The sequence below is a fragment of the Rutidosis leptorrhynchoides genome, chromosome 8 (assembly GCF_046630445.1).
Source record: "Rutidosis leptorrhynchoides isolate AG116_Rl617_1_P2 chromosome 8, CSIRO_AGI_Rlap_v1, whole genome shotgun sequence".
NCBI classification, from domain to species: Eukaryota; Viridiplantae; Streptophyta; class Magnoliopsida; order Asterales; family Asteraceae; genus Rutidosis; species Rutidosis leptorrhynchoides.
The window spans coordinates 356,953,445-356,975,769 of NC_092340.1; the positions used below are offsets into that span (position 1 = coordinate 356,953,445).

Genomic DNA, 22,325 nt, shown 5'->3' on the forward strand with positions numbered 1-22,325 from the left:
TGTTTTTGAAGATATTTTTACCTGAAGATCTGCGAAACATGTCTATAAAGAAAATGTGATATGAAAGTCTGTATGCTAAATAGTAATGACTGTTTGTTTTTATGTCTGCAAAATAACTTAATTCTATCTGCAGCACTTAGAAGCATATTTCTAAGTCTACGAGGCTACAGACATAATAAGACATTATTTAATATTGTGTCTTCAGAAAAACAAACTATCTGCAGTAAAAACATCTACACACACGCAGACATAAAACATAATAAGATCTGCAAAATAAGGTTGTATCAATAGGTTTGATACCAAAATTTGTTGATAGAAGTTGTTTTAGCATTTGTGAGAAACCAAATTTATGAATGATAAAAGTTATTTTCAATGTTTGATTCTGTATAATAAATGCCGTGACCAACAATTATAACTCCAAGGTTTATTTAAAAATCAGAATCTACTGAACTCATGTTGAACAAAACTGTAACCAAAACTGGTTTAACAAAGTAATTAATACACACCAGAACAAATATATGTGTAAGGAAGCCAAATTGGTTCATAGTTGGATCAGAGACCAAAGCGTTCATCCTAAGCGATCATACTTTTAAGCAAAGATGTGTTTTTTTGCGTGTTCCTTTTTGTATCATTTATAAAAATGATCTACGGTTTTTGTAATTTAGCTTAAGTGGAGCCCGCACCCTTCAACCATTAGATCACGAGAGCTGCAATTGGTGCACTGCCACACCATGCCGTGCAGTAGGCAAGGATCCCCATCGACCTAAACGAGGTTCCTGAAAATATTGGAAGGACATAATATCAAGCAACATCAAATTGGATAATTTTGTTAAACTCAAAACTATGAAAAAAATAATAATTGAGGTTTACCTTGCCAACACCAGCAACCAAAAACTTCCCCGATTTAGCAAATGCCAAAGAATTTACGTATCCAACCTGAAATCAGAACAAGATAAAACAAAAAGGTGTCAACTTTTTTATTAGATTTTGAAACCAACTTATATCTTGAAAGCCAAAGTCAGGAACTTACCAATGGCAGTTCAAAAAGTGGCCGAACACCTTTGCCATCGCTTTCAATTTCCCAAAGACGAACCGTACCATTACCGGCTCCTGATGCTGCAAGATCACTACCTCTACATACCGCAACAGAACTAACCCAAGAATGTGCAGATGTGCACATCTTTTCAGAATCATCATGCAAACTATCTAGAAAAATGAAACAAAAGCAAGTTTAAATCAGTATACCACAAGGTAGGTCTTATATAAGTATACCTAGCAATTGAGACCCATACTCTAAGATTCAGGTCAATTGGGTCAAGCTTTTGGGTCATTTGAGTCTTGAAAAAGATGTTTGGCAATGTAAACTCCAAACCTTAAAAAAAGAGGTCCAATGGGTATCTAGTCCTAAAGCTCAATAAATAAATATAGGTCTAATGGGTCTTGCGAATGGGTTAAACGGATCGAGCATAAAGATCCTATTAAGTTTCACATGTCAAACATTTATGAAAGCATTCGTGTTTATATCATTTATTGTGTATATTAAATTAATATTTTCTTACATATGTAATAAATATAAATACTAAATTAATAATAACTAAAATAAGTTTTCTTACCCATTTGACCCATGACCAGTGAAACAAACTGCCCAACCAGACTCGTTTAAGTTTAAATCTGCCTCGTTTGACCTATGACACATTTCAACCCAAAACCGTTTTAACCCGTTACCCATACTAACCAACCTGACCCATTTGCAAGGTATATATAAAAGCAACATAAACAACACCAATTGAAGTCAATTGCCATTTGATAAGTCATAATTTTCTCCTTTATTATCAAACTTACTTGGAGTCAATGAAGGGTGAGCATTTTTTACAATGTGAAGGGGTTTCTTCCGCAATACACTCCAATGCTGAATACTACCATCATCCGAGCCAGATAAAAATTCATCATTATTAATAAAACAGCAGCATTCCAATGAAGATGCAGGAGCCCGAAACACTAATTGTGACTCCTCGGGAACCTGTTTTCACCCATCAAAACTATAAATACTGTATCTCAAAAAAAAAAAAAAAAAAAAAAAAAACTCATAACTATTAATACGCATGAAAGAATTAAACTGCTAACCTTCCACAAGTGCATGGTTCTGTCACGGCCAACAGTCAGCACGCGTTCTTTTCTTAAGCAATCAATAGTTAAAACATCACTTTGATGACCAAATAACGTAGTTATGTATGATCTGTCATCTGCATTCCAAATCTTAATTGTTCGATCATATGAACCAGAAAATAGTTCTGCAGTCCCTTGCCTGAAGGTTAAGCAGGATACAGGTCCTTTATGGCCCGGAAAAGCCTGCAAAATAATTCCTCTGGCATATAAGAAGTGCAGTTTAAACAAAATGATAACACTAAATTAGTTACATCATTATAATAAATTAGTAACTTAGAACAATACAGCAAGCAACTTTAAGCTGATCATAATTAAAAGCTTCATCATTTCAACATACTTCAATATAAAAAAGATGTTTCAGAACATATTACATACCTGAATATGCTCCCTTGTACGTGTATCCCATAAATGAATATGTCGATCAAATCCTCCACTAGCCAAATACTGACCATCCGAGCTAACAGCCAGAGCTAAAACATGTTTACTTCGCTTTTTAGCCCCACCTTGTGGTTCTTTTGCACCATGAGACTTCAATACATCCTCACTAGGCCAAACATATGATTCCGTCTTTCCACTTTCAACATCCCATTGAACAATATAACCATCTTTCGAAGCTGAAAACCCTTTCGTATCATCCTCAGACAAAACCACAGCCGTTACAGACTGTCTATGTTTCACTAAAACCTCAAATTTATCCGTTTCTTTCGGACTTGGAACCCTATATATCAATTAGTAACATAATTTAGCTCCACAAAAAATAAAATATCACTTTTAATCTAAAAAAATAAAACTCAAACAAACATCCAAAATTAAAATACACATACTAATAAATATGAATTTATATATACCTTGAAGCAATTAATTTACGAACACGGCCACTGTCTTCAAGTTGTTTTGCCTGTAACATTTGAGCAACCATTGAATCCCTATTATCTTCATCTTGTACTCCGCCTCTTTCATCAACATCATCATCATCTTCTTCTTTCTTAGCCGCCTCCGCCGCTCTCACCTTCTCTATTATCACCTTCGCCACTCTCTTCCGATGCTCCGCCGCCGTCTCCTCAACCAACTCCGTTTCTTCACCGCCGTCTTCAACCGCAACTCCGTCATCGTACTCATCGGAATCACTACTGTTGATAATGTCATCATTGTCATCTTCTAACTTTCTCCGGCGCTTCGCATCGCCGTCGAAGAACGGGTCGGGTTTGTCCGATTTAAACCGCTTGTTTTTGTGTGAACCGTTTTGAGTAGCTCTACTGTTATTAAGCTTCTTGCGAATCGTCATGATAGATGATTAATTGATGCTCAGATTGATTGCTGAAACGGAAGGGGTTATTTGTTTTTAGGGTTTAATGGGGTAAAATTTAGGGTTTATAAGTTTATATTTGTGTACCAACATAAAACAAAATGAAAACGGAGGAGATGATAGCTAAAAGTAAATTGGGCCTGATGCTAATAAAGCCCGTTACATATTATTTGTTGCTTGTTTTGTTTTTGGGTATCACCTATTTGCCCATTTTTTTTACTCCTTTCTAAGCTGGAACTCTAAAAAAAAAAAAATTGAGAATTTGCCCGCGCAAGGATCATTAGTCCTTGCGACTTTCGCCTTTGCGTACAAACGCAAGGCGCAAGGTTCATGACTTGCGTCCTTGCGCCTTGCGCCTTATCAGGATGGATTTTTTCTGATTTCTGGATAAGATTTTGTTAGATTTTTTGTATCTTTACGGATAAGATTTTGTACCTGTGTATTTATTGAGGCTAGAACTCCAGATAACCAATTTCATTTCACTTCATTTCCAAATAGATCATGTCATTAGAGCATCGTTAAGGTACACTTTTATCTATTTTTTCACTAATTTGTGTATTAATGAGCTGTAGTAATGATGAAGCATTTGTTGTTCATGTATGTTGTGGGGGTAATTTTGATTTTGTTAACAACATACCTATGTATCTGTCTCTTGATTGTTTTAGAACCAGATTAAAACTATCACTTGCTCCACAAAAACCAATAAATCGAAGAGTATTGTTAAGGAAAGTTCTTAAAAAATTGATTTGCCACCTAATGCACCTGTTTCGCTGAGATATATTGATAATAATCATATTTTTGATATTACTGATAATCATGAAGATTTTTTTGAGTTTTTAAAACACGCTGTCTCAAACGAGCCTATTGATATTTATGTTGTCGACAAAGTAAGAATGCTTCAACCCCAACAAAATCCACAAACACATCATCTCCAACAAAAGCTAGAAACACTCCAGCACCAACAAAATCCACAAACACACCATCTCCAACAAAACCTCCGAATACTCGAGTCTCAACCAAACAAACAAACACACCATCTGCAAGAAGAACAGGCTGAAATACACAATTCCGCCTCGAAACACACCATTTGGAAGAAGAACGGGCTGAAATACCACCTCCAAACACATAAGAATTTGATTTCTTCAACCATGGCGCCGAGAACGTGTGTAAAATAAAAAAATAGAGAACCCGTTTATACCTGTTGTTGCGTCTAGTGAATCGGATGAAGCAAGTGACGAGGAAGATGAGGATGAAGAAGATGAAGAAAAACAAGATTTATTCTGGAATATGTCAACTCTACACAGTCAGCAAGATGAAGAAAACCCAGAATTTACGACCCCAATTCCAACCACGTATCAGGTATCTGATTTGGTCAAAGTTCGTCAAACGTTTTCAAACAAGGAAGAATTCCTAAACCAGCTATTTACAAAATGCCTTGAAGAAAACTTTCAAATAAAGCCTGTAAAGTCGGACAAATCTCGGTACACCGCTAAATGTGTGTTGCCAAATTGTGAGTGGAAATGTAGTGCATACAAAATAAGACACACTGAAAACTTTATGGTTAAGAAGTTGCATGACGTACATACATGTTCACGCACACAAATTATGGGAAACAATAAACATGCTACTAAAAAGTTGTTGGGTAGTATTCTTATGGATTGTTTCAAGGCTGCAAATCGAGAGTATAAACCAAAAGATATACGTGATGATGTAGCCAATCAGTTTAGAGTGAGCATATCATACAATCAAGCATGGAGGGCCAAGTGTCAAGCAATAGAGATGTTACGTGGCAGTAGTGATGACTCCTTTAGAATGCTTCCAATTTACCTTCATAACCTTAAGATCCACAACCCGGGAACCATCACCAATTTGTTTACCGACAAAGAAAATAAATTTGTGATGTGTTACATGTCCATTGGCGTAGTTGTAAGTAAATATATATTAGCAAAAACCAATTAAAATATGTAAACCATACGCAAGGACGCAAGATTCACCTTGCGCCCACGGGTACGCAAAGACGCAAGTCACACCTTGCGCCTGGCAGTAAAGACGCAAGGACGCCAGGATTGACTTGCGCTTAGTGGGCGCAAGACAAAAGAATGTGTCTTGCGCCTTGCGCCTGGTGTATGAGGCATCATTGATAATAATTGATTTACTGTGAACCAGGTCATTCTCGATCAACATGTCCAGCTGCTTATGACCGAACAGGTGAATCAACTTCTCAACGGTCGAGAAACACAACCTCAAAGTCGAAAGAGACAGTCGAACCATCTCAAGCTTATCAATCTCAGTTTTATCCAACGTATATTTTAGGTAGTAATTAGTTCCCGAAATAAGTTTATTTTCAGGAACATTTTAAGGTGTGATTTCGTCCATTGTTGTAATATTGCTCAATTTTTATTTTATGATGTGATTTCGTGTGTTATTTCATATGTTTATTTTTTATTTTATGTTGTAAAAAACAGGCGCAAGGTCGCAACGCCTGATACTAAACAAGGCGCATGGTCGCAAGAAGCACCTTGCGCCTGATACTAAATAGGGCGTAAGGACGCAAGACGCAGGGTCGCAAGGTCTCTTGCGCCTTGCGCGGGCAATTTGTCAAATTTTTTTTTTTGGGTTCCAGCTCAGAAAGGGGTAAAAAAATGGGTAAATAGGTGATTGACCCTTTGTTTTTTGGATGTATAACTTTATTGGGCCTAAGGCCCCTGTTACGATGTCTTAATTTTCAGGGTAATTGACCAAAATATATACTTTTTAAAAAAAATTTCATTCAAAATACACTTTTTTTTTAAAAATTGTCTTTTTACACCATTAGGTCGACCAACAATATGGTCGACCACCCCTTTACTTGGTCGACCACCTCATTTTTCAAGGTGGTCGACCAAACTTCAATAAGAGCATGGTCGACTACCATGTAAACATAGTCGACTATCACCTCAATTGGCTATGGTCGACCACAAAGTAAAAAAACAACGCGGGCGACCAACTCATTGGTTGACTTCCTTGTATTCAGGTTTCACGCATCCCGAAATCTGCAAAATCCGTTAGCGACACTTTTTAAAAAAAAAAAAATTCAAAAATTTAAAAAGTGTCACTTTTCAAAATACACTTTTTCAAAAATTTAAAAAATGTCACACTTTTTCAAAATACACTTTTTAAAAAAAAAATTAAAAAAGTGTCATTAAAAACTGTTATTAGTGACACTTATTTAAAAAAAAATCAAAAATTTAAAAAGTGTCACTTTTTCAAAATACACTTTTTCAAAATACACTTTTTCAAAAATTTAAAAAGTGTCACACTTTTTCAAAATACACCTTTTTAAAAAAAAAAAATTAAAAAGTGTCACTAAAAACTACCCTCAAGAGTAGAGAAAGTCATTCCTCTCTTTATTCGACGGATAAAGAGATTGCTTCCGAAAGGACCTCCGGCCTTTACGTAGGAAATTTTTTTTCTTAAAAAATAAAAATACTAAAATAAAAATAATAATAATAGACGCCATGAAAATGGTAGAATAAAATTTCCATGGGTTTTAGAATCAATGTAATCTATTTATCTTGCAGATTTCGGGATGCGTGAAACCTGAATACAGGGAAGTCGACCAATGAGTTGGTCGCCCGCGTTGTTTTTTTTGCTTTGTGGTCGACCATAGCCAATTGAGGTGGTAGTCGACCATGTTTACATGGTAGTCGACCATGCTCTTATTGAAGTTTGGTCGACCACCTTGTAAAATGAGGTGGTCGACCAAGTAAAGGGGTGGTCGACCATATTGTTGGTCGACCTAATGGTGTAAAAAGATAAAAAAATTTTAAACAAAGTGTATTTTGAATGAAATTTTTTTTAAAAAGTATATATTTTGGCGAATATCCCTAATTTTCAGAAGTGAAGCTTAGATGGAAGTGTACAAACAAGATACAAGATGCATTCTCACGTTATTCCAAAACTATAGTTTTAATCAGTATTGGATCATCCAATTCTTCATCAGTTACTGCTCAAAAAGTCATTTTTGTAACAACTTACATATCTCTTTCAAAGACTGTCATAAGGGCTTGCCAAGCTAGGGAGATCGACATATTTTCATATCTTTTGACGACGATGACATGATGAAACACAGTCTCGCAACTCACAGTCTTGATGGAACCTATGATGTAAAAGGTTTTAGAAAATCCTGGGCTTTGCTTTCTAAGACCGATCTATGGAATATGTGCTAACCCTTTGGTCCTTTCAGTAGCACTATGCTCCGCTTCAACAAATGAAAGTTTTCGATGGAACCGGCGAATCGCGTGAGCCTATTAAATGCGTGGGACAGAGGGCTTGAAGTACCTGCTATCGCAACTAAGCAGTGGAAGGGGAGGAGCCTAAATTGACCTTTTTTCTTTGAAAAAAAAAAACAGTACAAGGATATTGGACTCTCGGATGAAACTAAGTGACTACTGACCGGTCCGACGCGCCCTTGACCTATCTTGATTAAGAACGAAACCTATCTATTTGTGTGTCTAGTTTAAGTTGTCAAACAAATGGCCCGGAAAGAATAACCACATATATAACCCCGAATGGAACTTCGAGATCATCTCCTTGTATATTTACAAGGTTATACGTATTGATAATATATATATATATATATATATATATATATATATATATATATATATATATATATATATATATATATATATATATGTAGTGGTAAGATTAAGTGGGAAGTAATCAATCGGGGGGAAGCGGGGGGAAGCAAAAAAAAAAAAATTCGATTTTTGAAAAAACTTTGTTCACGAACATTATAGATTGGATGAAAATATGAACATTTAATAAAGACACTTTGTGATAAATGTTTTTATTTTGGCGGGAAAACGCTCGAAAATTTAATATATAACAATTATCGTGTTTTTCGAACGTATGTTGAGGTTTTAGATAATAGGGTTTAGATATTAGGGTTTATAGGGTTTAGAAATTTAGGGTTTAGGGTTTAGATTTAGGGTTTAGATTTAGAATTTAGATTGAGTTTTTAACACGAATGGTTTAGAGTTTAAAGTTTAGGGTTTAGGGTTTAGGATTTGGTCACCAAACCCTAAACCCTAAACCCTAAACACTAAATTGGGCTAAATTTTACTTCACAAAACATGAAAAAAAAAATGTTCACATTCTTCACGAACAACATTATCTTGAATGTTATTTTTGTCGATCGTTTTCCCGCCTAAATAATAACATTCATCACGAAATGTCTTCTCTAAATGTTCATATTTTCGTGTGATCTTGATGCCGGAAAAAAAATCCAAAAAAACGAAAAAAAAAAAAAATTTGCTTCCCCCTGAAATGTCCCGTTCATATTGATTATAAACGTTCCATATTAATTGATTTCGTTGCGAGGTTTTGACCTCTATATGAAACGTTTTTAAAAGACTGCATTCATTTTTAAAACAAACCATAACCTTTATTTTATCGACAAGGTTAAAAGGACACCACCTAGATTATCAGAAATGATAATCTAAAAATATCACACTTACACACTACCAATACATATTGATTTACAATATTAATATGTTACAACAAAGTAAATCTCGAATGCAGTTTTAAACAAAATTATACAAGTATGCTGACACCAAGTCTTGTCCATATATTAGCATGCAACAGCGGAAGCTCTTAATAATCATCTGAGAATAAACATGCTTTAAACGTCAACAAAAATGTTGGTGAGTTATGGGTTTAACCTATATATTATCAAATTAATATAATAGACCACAAGATTTCATTTATTCAATAATCCTACACTCGCAAGTGTATAAAAATCATTCTATGATGAACACCTAGTAACCGACATTAACATAATGCATATAGAATATTCCCCGCATACTCGCAAGTATGTCATAAATTGGCAATCGCAATCACCATATAAATTGAAGTATTAAAGCATTCCAAATTCCAGAATGGGGTTTGTTAGACCCATAGAATTATCTTTAGGATTCGCGTCAATTCGGGGTCATTTCCCTAATTCTTAGGCTACCAGACTTGAAGGGGCAATATTCGGTTTAATAATCCAACCATAGAATTTAGTTTCGCGTACTTGTGTCTATTTTGTAAAACATTTAGAAAGCTGCATGTATTCTCATCCCAAAAATATTAGATTTTAAAAATGGGACTATAACTCACTTTCACAGATTTTTACTTCGTCGGGAAGTAAGACTTGGCCACTGGTCAATTCACGAACCTATAACAAACATGTATATATATATCAAAGTATGTTCAAAATATATTTACAACATTTTTAATACGTTTTACTGTTTTAAGTTTATTAAGTCAGCTGTCCTCGTTAGTAACCTACAACTAGTTGTCCACAGTTAGATGTACAGAAATAAATCGATATATATTATCTTGAATCAATCCACCACCCAGTGTATACACGTCTTAGGCTAGATCACAACTCAAAGTATATATATTTTTGGAATCAACATCAACCCTGTATAGCTAACTCTAACATTACTGCATATAGAGTGTATATGGTTGTTCCAAATAATATATATACATGGGTCGATATGATATGTCAAAACATTTGCATAGGTGTCTATAGTATCCCAAGATTACATAATATATTAGAATACATGTATAATACAATATGGGTTAGCTAGGATATGATTAATATAGATTTGTTACCAATTTTCACATAGTTACAACAAGCAAAAAAATATTCAATCTTGTTTTACCCATAACTTCTTCATTTTAAATTCGTTTTGAGTGATTCAAGTTGCTATGGTTTCATATTGAACTTAAGTTTATGAATCTAAACAGAAAAAGTATAAGTTTATAGTCAAAAATACAGGTTACAAGTCGTTTTTGTAAAGGTATTCATTTCAGTCGAAAGAACGACGTCTAGATGACCATTTTAGAAAACGTACTTCCACTTTGAATTTAACCATGATTTTTGGATATAGTGTCATGTTCATAAGAAAAATTATTTTCCCAGAAGAACAACTTTTATATCAAAGTTTATCATAGTTTTTAATTAACTAACCCAAAACAGCCCGCGGTGTTACTACGACGGCGTATATCCAGTTTTACGGTATTTTTCGTGTTTTCAGGTTTTAAATCATTAAGTTAACATATAATATAGATATAGAACATGTATTTAGTTGATTTTAAAAGTCAAGTTAGAAGGATTAACTTTTGTTTGCGAACAAGTTTAGAATTAACTAAACTATGTTCTAGTGATTACATGTTCAAATCTTCGAATAAGATAGTTATACATATATGAATCGAATGATGTTATGAACATCATTACTACCTCAAGTTTAGTAGGTAAATCTACTGGAAATTATGAAAAAATAACTTGAGCTTCAAAGGATCTTTGATGGCTTGGAAGTTCTTGAAATAGAATCACGACACAAAAACAAGTTCAAGTAAGATTATTACTCGAATTAAGATAGTTATAGTTGTAGAAATTGAATCAAAGCTTGAATATGAATATTACCTTGATTTAGAAAGATAACCTACTGTAAATAACAAAGGTTTCTTGATCTTAGATGATTGCTTGGAATGGATTAGGAAACTTGGAAGTAAACTTGTAAACTTGGAAGTGTTCTTGATGTGTTCTTGAGTAATTGTTTTTCTGATGATTATAGGTAATAACCAAAGCTTGTATTTGATTATTTTTGCTGGAAAAATAGTAACTTAGACGTTCATGGAAGAGTGTGTGTGTTTTGAGAGAGAATTGGGAAGAAAATTGGAAGTGAAATGGAGTAGGTGGTGAGTGGTGAAGGTGAGTGGGATTAAAAGGAGTTCTTGTTTTTGTTTCCTTGCTCATAAGTCATGCTAGATGTTAAATGATGGTTCCCACATGGGTAGGTGACTCACATGGGCTGCTAAGAGCTGATAATTGGAGTGTATATACCAATAGTAAATACATTTAGAAGCTGTGTATTGTACAAGTACAAATACGAGTGCATACGAGTAGAATTATTGATGAAAATGAATGAGGATGTAATCGTAAGCATTTTTGTTAAATAGAAGTACTTGGATAAGTGTCTTGAAGTTTTTCAAAAGTGTATGAATACATATTAAAACATTACATGTATATGCATTTTAACTGAGTCGTTAAGTCATCGTTAGTCGTTACATGTAAATGTTGTTTTGAAACCTTTAAGTTAACGATCTTGTTAATTGTTGTTAACACATTATTTATTATATCTAATGAGATGTTAAATTATTATATTATCATGATATAATGATGTATTAATATATCTTAATATGATATATATACAGTTAAATGTCGTTACAATGATAATCGTTACATATATGTCTCGTTTCGAAATCCTTAAGTTAGTAGTCTTGTTTTTACATATGTAGTTCATTGTTATTATACTTAATGATATGTTTACTTATCATTTAACATGTTTATATATAGTGTATGAATATCTTAAAATGATTCATATGTAATTAGTAAGACGTTGTTATAACGATAATCGTTATATATACCGTTTTCAAGTTTCTTAATTCAATAGTCTCATTTTTATGTATATAACTCATTGTTAAAATACTTAATGAGGTACATACTTATCATAATATAATGATAACTATATATATATATATCCATATGTATGTCATCATATAGTTTTTACTAGTTTTAACGTTCGTGAATCGCCGGTCAACTTGGGTGGTCAATTGTCTATATAAAACCTATTTCAATTAATCAAGTCTTAACAAGTTTAATTGCTTAACATGTTGGAAACACTTAATCATGTAAATATCAATTTCATTTAATATATATAAACATGGAAAAGTTCGGGTCACTACAGTACCTACCCGTTAAATAAATTTCGTCCCGAAATTTTAAGCAGTTGGAGGTGTTGACGTATCTTCCGGAAATAGGTGCGGGTATTTCTTCTTCATCTGATCTTCTCATTCCCAGGTGAACTCGGGTCCTCTACGAGCATTTCATCGAACCTTAACAATTGGTATCTTGTTTTGCTTAAGTCTTTTAACCTCAGGATCCATTATTTCGACGGGTTCTTCGATGAATTGAAGTTTTTCGTTGATTTGGATTTCGTCTAATGGAATAGTGAGATCTTCTTTAGCAAATCATTTCTTCAAATTCGAGACGTGGAAAGTGTTATGTACAGCCGCGAGTTGTTGAGGTAACTCAAGTCGGTAAGCTACTGGTCCGACATGATCAATAATCTTGAATGGTCCAATATACCTTGGATTTAATTTCCCTCGTTTACCAAATCGAACAACGCCTTTCCAAGAAGCAACTTTAAGCATGACCATCTCTCCAATTTCAAATTCTATATCTTTTCTTTTAATGTCAGCGTAGCTCTTTTGTCGACTTTGGGCGATTTTCAACCGTTGTTGAATTTGGATGATCTTCTCGGTAGTTTCTTGTATTATCTCCGGACCCGTAATCTGTCTATCCACCACTTCACTCCAACAAATCGGAGATCTTCACTTTCTACCATAAAGTACTTCAAACGGCGCCATCTCAATGCTTGAATGGTAGCTGTTGTTGTAGGAAAATTCTGCTAACGGTAGATGTCGATCCCAACTGTTTCCGAAATCAATAACACATGCTCGTAGCATGTCTTCAAGCATTTGTATCGTCCTTTCGCTCTACCCATCAGTTTGTGGATGATAGGCAGTACTCATGTCTAGACGAGTTCCTAATGCTTGCTGTAATGTCTGCCAGAATCTTGAAATAAATCTGCCATCCCTATCAGAGATAATAGAGATTGGTATTTCATGTCTGGAGACGACTTCCTTCAAATACAGTCGTGCTAACTTCTCCATCTTGTCATCTTCTCTTATTGGCAGAAAGTGTGCTGATTTGGTGAGACGATCAACTATTACCCAAATAGTATCAAAACCACTTGCAGTCCTTGGCAATTTAGTGATGAAATCCATGGTAATGTTTTCCCATTTCCATTCCGGAATTTCGGGTTGTTGAAGTAGACCTGATGTTTTATGATGCTCAGCTTTGACCTTAGAACACATCAAACATTCTCTTATGTATTTAGCAACATCGGCTTTCATACCCGGCCACCAAAAATGTTTCTTGAGATCCTTGTACATCTTTCCCGTTCCAGGATGTATTGAGTATCTGATTTTATGAGCTTCTCTAAGTACCATTTCTCTCATATCTCTAAATTTTGGTACCCAAATCCTTTCAGCCCTATACCGGGTTCCGTCTTCCCGTATATTAAGATGCTTCTCCGATCCTTTGGGTATTTCATCCTTTAAATTTCCTTCTTTTAAAACTCCTTGTTGTGCCTCCTTTATGTGAGTAGTAATGTTATTGTGAATCATTATATTCATAGCTTTTACTCGAATGGGTTCTCTGTCCTTTCTGCTCAAGGCGTCGGCTGCCACATTTGCCTTCCCCGGGTGGTAACGAATCTCGAAATCGTAATAATTTAATAACTCAATCCGCCTACGCTGTCTCATGTTTAGTTGTTTCTGATTAAATATGTGTTGGAGACTTTTGTGATCAGTATATATAATAATTTTGACCCCATATAAGTAGTGCCTCCAAGTCTTTAATGCAAAAACAACCGCGCCTAATTCCAAATCATGCGTCGTATAATTCTACTCGTGAATCTTTAATTGTCTAGACGCATAAGTAATTACCTTCGTTCGTTGCATTAATACACAACCGAGACCTTGCTTTGAGGCGTCACAATATATCACAAAATCATCATTCCCTTCGGGTAATGATAATATAGGTGCCGTAGTTAACTTTTTCTTCAACAATTGAAACGCTTTCTCTTGCTCATCCTTCCATTCAAATTTCTTCCCTTTATGCGTTAATGCAGTCAAGGGTTTTGCTATTTTGGAAAAATCTTGGATGAATCTTCTGTAGTAACCAGCCAATCCTAAAAATTGACGTATATGCTTCGGAGTTTTCGGGGTTTCCCACTTTTCAACGGTTTCAATCTTTGCCGGATCCACCTGAATACCTTCTTTGTTCACTATGTGATCGAGGAATTGAACTTCTTCCAACCAAAATGCACACTTTGAAAATTTAGCGTACAGTTTTTCTTTCCTCAACAACTCTAGCACTTTTCTTAAATGTTCTTCGTGCTTTTGATTATTCTTTGACTAAATAAGTATGTCATCGATGAAAACAATGACAAACTTATCAAGGTATGATCCACACACTCGGTTCATGAGGTCCATGAACACAGCTGGTGCGTTAGTCAACCCAAACGGCATAATCATAAACTCGTAATGACCGTAACGCGTTCTGAAAGCAGTCTTTGAAATATCATCCTCCTTCACCCACATTTGATGATACCCAAAACGTAAATCAATCTTCGAATAAACTGACGAGCCTTGTAGTTGATCAAATAAGTCTTCAATTCTCGGTAGTGGATAACGGTTCTTGATGGTAAGTTTGTTCAACTCTCGGTAGTCGATACACAACCTGAATGTACCATCCTTCTTTTTGACAAACAAAACAGGAGCTCCCATGGTGATGTACTTGGTCGTATAAAACCACGCTCTAAAAGTTCTTGTAGTTGGTTTTCGAGTTCCTTCATTTCACTGGGTACGAGTCTGTATAGAGCACGAGCTATTGGTGCAGCTCCTAGTACAAGGTCTATTTGAAATTCAACGGATCGATGTGGGGGTAATCCCGGTAATTCTTTCGGAAATACATCGGAAAATTCTTTTGCGACAGGAACATCACTGATGTTCTTTTCTTTAAGTTTAACTTCCTCGATGTGTGCTAGAATGACGTAACAACCTTTTCTTATTAGTTTTTGTGCCTTCAAATTACTAATAAGATTTAACTTCGCGTTGCTCTTTTCTCCGTATACCATTAAGGTTTTCCTTCTTTTTGTACAATGCGAATTGCATTTTTGTAACATACGATCTCTGCTCTCTCCTTTTTCAACCAGTCCATGCCAATTATCACATCAAAACTCCCTAACTCTACTGGTATCAAATCAATCTTAAACGTTTCGCTAACCAGTTTAATTTCTCGATTCCGACATATTTTATCTGCCGAAATTAATTTACCGTTTGCTAATTCGAGTAAAAATTTATTATTCATAGGCGTCAATGGACCACTTAATTTAGCACAAAAATCTCTACTCATATAGCTTTTATCCGCACCCGAATCAAATAAAACATAAGTAGGTTTTTCATCAATAATAAACTTACCCGTAACAAGCTCCGGGTCTTCTTGCGCTACTGCCGTATTAATATTGAAAACTCTTCTGCGGCCCTGTCCATTAGTATTCCCCTGATTTGGGCATTCATTTCTGATATGACCCGGCTTCCCACATCCATAACAAATAATGGCGGTATTATTTGTTCCAACATTATTTGTTCCTTTATTCTTGTTAGCCATTGGTCCGTAAACTTCACACTTCGTCGTACCATGACCCTTTCTATTACACTTAGTACACGATGTCGTACAAAGCCCAGTCGGATGGTATCCTTCACACCTCTGGCATGGTTTCTGCCTCTGGTTGTTATTGTTGGGATTGTTGTTGTTGCAGTTATTGTTATTGTTGGAACGGTTATTGTAGTTGTTGTAGTTGTTATTGGGATTGTTATTGTTGTTGCGGTTAAAGTTGTGGTTGTGGTGGTAGTTATTGCGTTTGAAATTGCGATTATTGTTGTTGTTGTTGTTGTTGTATTGGTGACTCTTGTCACTGTTTTCTTCCCACTTCCTCTTGACTTGTTTCGTGTTGGCTTCTTCGGTCGCTTGCTCTTTAATTCTCCCCTCAATCTGATTTATGAGTTTATGAGCCATTCGACTTGCCTTTTGTATGGAAGCGGGCTCGTGTGAACTCACATCTTCTTGAATCCTTACTGGTAACCCTTTTACAAAGGCGTCGATCTTCTTTTCTTCATCTTCGAACACTCCCGGACACAATAGGCACAACTCTGTGAATCGTCGTTCATATGTGGTAATGTCGAACTCTTGTGTTCGTAACTCTCTAAGTTCTACCTTGAGCTTATTGACTTCGTTTCAAGGACGGTACTGCTCGTTCATCAATTGCTTGAATGCCAACCACGGTAGTGCGTAAGCAGCATTTTGTCCTACCTGTTCAAGATAGGTGTTCAACCACGTTAACGCAGTACCTGTGAAGGTATGCATAGCGTACTTAACTTTGTCCTCTTCAGTACACTTACTTATGGCAAACACCGATTCGACTTTCTCGATCAACCGTTTCAATCCAATTGGTCCTTCGGTTCCATCAAATTCCAAAGGTTTGAGGAGCATCCTACACGATTTCTTATGGAATTAGTTCCACTGCTAGATCCAGAGTTATTGTTATTTTGCATCGCAGCCTGTACTGCGGCTATGTTTGCTGCAAGGAAATTACGGAAGTCTTCCTCGCTCATATTCAAATTCTGACGAGTCGTCTGTAGTGACCCGAACTTTTCCGTGTTTATATATATATATATATTAAATGAAATTGTTATTTACATGATTAAGTGTTTCCAACATGTTAAGCAATCAAACTTGTTAAGACTTGATTAATTGAAATAGGTTTCATATAGACTATTGACCACCCAAGTTGACCGGTGATTCACGAACGTTAAAACTTGTAAAAACTATACGATGACATATATATGGTTATATATATAGTTAACATGATTTTATTATAAGTATATATCTCATTAGGTATTTTAACAATGAGTTATATACATAAAAATGAGACTATTAATTTAAGAAACTCGAAAACGATATATATAACGATTATCGTTATAACAACGTCTTACTAGGTACATATGAATCATATTAAGATATTGATACACTTGGTTAATTATGTTAAATGATAAGTAAATATATTATTAAGTGTATTAACAATGAAATACATATGTAAAAATAAGACTACTAACTTAATGATTTCGAAACGAGACATAAATGTAGCGATTATCGTTGTAACGACATTTAACTGTATATATATCATACTAAGATATATTATATATCATAATATCATGATAATATAACAATTTAACATCTCATTTGTTATAATAAACAATGGGTTAACAACATTCAACAAGATCGTTAACCTAAAGGTTTCAAAACAACATTTACTTGTAACGACTAACGATGACTTAACGACTCAGTTAAAATGTATATACATGTAGTGTTTTAATATGTATTCATACACTTTTTAAAGACTTCAAGACACTTATCAAAATACTTCTACTTAACAAAAATGCTTACAATTACATCCTCGTTCAGTTTCATCAACAATTCTACTCGTATGCACCCGTATTCGTACTCGTACAATACACAGCTTTTAGATGTATGTACTATTGGTATATACACTATAATGATCAGCTCTTAGCAGCCCATGTGATTCACCTAACACATGTGGGAACCATCATTTGGCAACTAGCATGAAATATCTCATAAAATTACAAAAATATGAGTAATCATTCATGACTTATTTACATGAAAACAAATTTACATATCCTTTATATCTAATCCATACACCAACGACCAAAAACACCTACAAACACTTTCATTCTTCAATTTTCTTCATCTAATTGATCTCTCTCAAGTTCTATCTTCAAGTTCTAAGTGTTCTTCATAAATTCCAAAAGTTCTAGTTTCATAAAATCAAGAATACTTCCAAGATTGCAAGTTTACTTCCAAGTTTTCTAAATCCATTCCAAGTAATCATCCAAGATCAAGAAACCTTTGTTACTTACAGTAGGTTATCTTTCTAATACAAGGTAATAATCATATTCAAACTTTGATTCAATTTCTATAACTATAACAATCTTATTTCGAGTGGAAATCTTACTTGAAATTGTTTTCGTGTCATGATTCTGCTTCAAGAACTTTCAAGCCATCCAAGGATCCTTTGAAGCTAGATCTATTTTTCTCATTTCCAGTAGGTTTATCCAAGGAACTTGAGGTAGTAATGTAGTGACCCGAACTTTTCCATGTTTATATATATTAATTGAGATTGATATTTACATGATTAAATGTTTCCAACATGTTAAGCAATCAAACTTGTTAAGACTTGATTAATTGAAATATGTTTCATATAGACAATTGACCACCCAAGTTGACCGGCGATTCACGAACGTTAAAACTTGTAAAAACGACATGACGATATATATATATGGATATACATATGGTTAACATGAGATTATGATAAGTAAGTATCTCCATAAGTATATTAACAATGAGTTATATACATATAAACAAGACTACTAACTTAAGGATTTCGAAACGAGACATATATGTAACGATTATCGTTGTAACGACATTTAAATGTATATATATCATATTAAGATATATTAATATATCATAATATCATGATAATATAATAATTTAACATCTCATTAGATATAATAAACAATGGGTTAACAACATTAATTGAGATCGTTAACTTAAAGGTTTCAAAACAACACTTACATGTAACGACTAACGATGACTTAACGACTCAGTTAAAATGTATATACATGTAGTGTATTTAGATGTATTAAAATACTTTTGGAAGACTTCAATACATATATCAAAACACTCATACTTAACGAAAATGGTTACAGTTACTTTCCCATTCTTTTCTTTCATCAAGAATTCTAGTCGCATTCTTACCCGTATTATACACAGCTTCAAAACGTACTTACTATGGGTATATACCAATAGGAACTAGCATGGGATTCCACTCTTGATTATGTCATGTATGACTAATCAATTTTAACTTCTACCATGAGCTAGTCAACTAACTAGAACTCCTTTTAACCCCACTCACCACTCACCAATTACCACTCATCATTCACTCCATTTCACTTCCAATTCTCTTTCTAATTCTCTCTCAACACACACACACACACTATTATGAACGTATTTTTCCAGTAGTTAATCATCATCTTCATCAAAAATCACTTCAAGAATCAAGCTATAATCATCATAGGAAGAACACTTCAAGAACACTTCAAAAATCCCTTCAAGTTTACTAATTTACTTCCAAGCTTTCTAATCCATTCCAAGTAATCATCTAAGATCAAGAAACCTTTGTTATATACAGTAGGTTATCTTTCTTATTCAAGGTAATATTCATATTCAAACTTTGATTCAATTTCTATAACTATAAACTATCTTAATTCGAGTAAAAATCTTACTTGAACTTGTTTTTGTGTCATGATCCTACTTCAAGAACTTTCAAGCCATCCAAGATCCTTTGAAGCTAGATCATTTCTTGTCACTTCCAGTAGGTTTACCTACTAAACTTTAGGTAGTAATGATGTTCATAACATCATTCGATTCATATATATAAAACTATCTTATTCGAAGGTTTAAACTCGTAATCACTAGAACATAGTTTAGTTAATTCTAAACTTGTTCGCAAACAAAAGTTAATCCTTCTAACTTGACTTTTAAAATTAACTAAACACATGTTCTATATCTATATGATATGCTAACTTAATGATTTAAAACCTGGAAACACGAAAAACACCGTAAAACCGGATTTACGCCGTCGTAGTAACAACGCGGGCTGTTTTGGGTTATTTAATTAAAAACTATGATAAACTTTGATTTAAAAGTTGTTATTCTGAGAAAATGATTTTTATTATGAACATGAAACTATATCCAAAAATTATGGTTAAACTCAAAGTGGAAGTATGTTTTCTAAAATGGTCATCTAGACGTCGTTCTTTCGACTGAAATAACTACCTTTACAAAAACGACTTGTAACTTATTTTTCCGACTATAAACCTATACTTTTTCTGTTTAGATTCATAAAATAGAGTTCAATATGAAACCATAGCAATTTGATTCACTCAAAACGGATTTAAAATGAAGAAGTTATGGGTAAAACAAGATTGGATAATTTTTCTCATTTTAGCTACGTGAAAATTGGTAACAAATCTATTCCAACCATAACTTAATCAACTTGTATTGTATATTATGTAATCTTGAGATACCATAGACACGTATACAATGTTTCGACCTATCATGTCGACACATCTATATATATTTCGGAACAACCATAGACACTCTATATGTGAATGTTGGAGTTAGCTATACAGGGTTGAGGTTGATTCCAAAATATATATAGTTTGAGTTGTGATCAATACTGAGATACGTATACACTGGGTCGTGGATTGATTCAAGATAATATTTATCGATTTATTTCTGTACATCTAACTGTGGACAACTAGTTGTAGGTTACTAACGAGGACAGCTAACTTAATAAACTTAAAACATCAAAATATATTAAAAGTGTTGTAAATATATTTTGAACATACCTTAATATATATGTATATATTGTTATAGGTTCGTGAATCAACAGTGGCCAAGTCTTACTTCTCGACGAAGTAAAAATCTGTGAAAGTGAGTTATAGTCCCACTTTTAAAATCTAATATTTTGGGATGAGAATACATGCAGGTTTTATAAATGATTTACAAAATAGACACAAGTACGTGAAACTACATTCTATGGTTGAATTATCGAAATCGAATATGCCCCTTTTTATTAAGTCTGGTAATCTAAGAATTAGGGAACAGACACCCTAATTGACGCGAATTCTAAAGATAGATCTATTGGGCCTAACAAACCCCATCCAAAGTACCAGATGCTTTAGTACTTTGAAATTTATATCATATCTGAAGGGTATCCCGGAATGATGGGGATATGCTTATATATGCATCTTGTTAATGTCGGTTACCAGGTGTTCACCATATGAATGATTTTTATCTCTATGTATGGGATGTGTATTGAAATATGAAATCTTGTGGTCTGTTATTATGATTTGATATATATATATAGGTTAAACCTATAACTCACCAACATTTTTGTTGACGTTTTAAGCATGTTTATTCTCAGGTGATTATTAAGAGCTTCCGCTGTCGCATACTTAAATAAGGACGAGATTTGGAGTCCATGCTTGTATGATATTGTGTAAAAACTGCATTCAAGAAACTTATTTTGTTGTAACATATTTGTATTGTAAACCATTATCTAATGGTCGTGTGTAAACAGGATATTTTAGATTATCATTATTTGATAATCTACGTAAAGCTTTTTAAACCTTTATTGATGAAATAAAGGTTATGGTTTGTTTTAAAATGAATGCAGTCTTTGAAAAACGTCTCATATAGAGGTCAAAACCTCGCAACGAAATCAATTAATATGGAACGTTTTTAATCAATAAGAACGGGACATTTCAGTTGGTATCCGAGCGTTGGTCTTAGAGAACCAGAATTTTGCATTAGTGTGTCTTATCGAGTTTGTTAGGATGCATTAGTGAGTCTGGACTTCGACCGTGTTTACTTGAAAAATGATTGCTTAACAAATTTTGTTGGAAACTATATATTTTTAACATGTGAATATTATGTGATATATTAATCTCTTAACGCGTTTGATATTATGTGATAGATGTCTACCTCTAGAACAAGTCCCATTGACTCACCTAATATTAATGAAGAGTCAAATGTAAATTGGAATGATTCGTGGACTGATTCACAAGTTCCCGAAGAGGAACCGGAAGAAGAGTCGGAACCAGAAGAAGAATCGGAACCGGAAGAAGAATCGGAACCGGATGAAGAAATAGAACTGGTGAGGGAAATAATAAAACGGTTGAGTAAAAGAAAATCCTCAACCAACCGACCAAGGTTAATTATGGTCAATGGTGTTTCTGCTAAGGAAGCAAAATATTGGGAGGATTACCAATTCTCCGATGAATCGGATTCTGACGAGAATTCCGATGATGTTATAGAAATTACCCCAACTGAATTTAAAAAGGCAAAAGAAAATAATAAGGGAAAGGGCATAAAAATAGAGAAATCTAATTCCAACCCCGATGAACTTTATATGTATCGTCAACCCCCGAAGTCCTTAAGTTGTAACAATGACCCGGGAACCTCTAAACCACCAGGTTTTTCTAA

General features: G+C 34.2%; 1 protein-coding gene across 1 annotated transcript; it reads right to left on the reverse strand.

Annotated features, from left to right (window-relative positions):
- Positions 1-410: 410 nt before the first annotated feature.
- Positions 411-3,541, reverse strand: LOC139862547 (U3 snoRNP-associated protein-like EMB2271). Its single transcript, XM_071851162.1, has 7 exons — positions 3,015-3,541; positions 2,542-2,884; positions 2,125-2,349; positions 1,843-2,020; positions 1,031-1,206; positions 871-936; positions 411-776 (listed from the first exon to the last, which is right to left on the reverse strand). The coding sequence occupies exons 1-7, from the start codon at positions 3,449-3,451 to the stop codon at positions 699-701; spliced, it is 1,503 nt and encodes a 500-aa protein (XP_071707263.1). The 5' UTR covers positions 3,452-3,541; the 3' UTR covers positions 411-698.
- Between the last annotated feature and the right edge of the window lie 18,784 nt (positions 3,542-22,325).

Coding starts and splice junctions, on each gene's coding strand:
- LOC139862547 (XM_071851162.1), bottom strand. CDS start 3,451: ATGACGATTCGCAAGAAGCTTAATAACAGTAGAGCTACTCAAAACGGT. Junction 2,885..3,014: donor CGTAAATTAATTGCTTCAAG/GTATATATAAAT, acceptor ATTGATATATAG/GGTTCCAAGTCCGAAAGAAA. Junction 937..1,030: donor CACTTTTTGAACTGCCATTG/GTAAGTTCCTGA, acceptor TTCTGATTTCAG/GTTGGATACGTAAATTCTTT.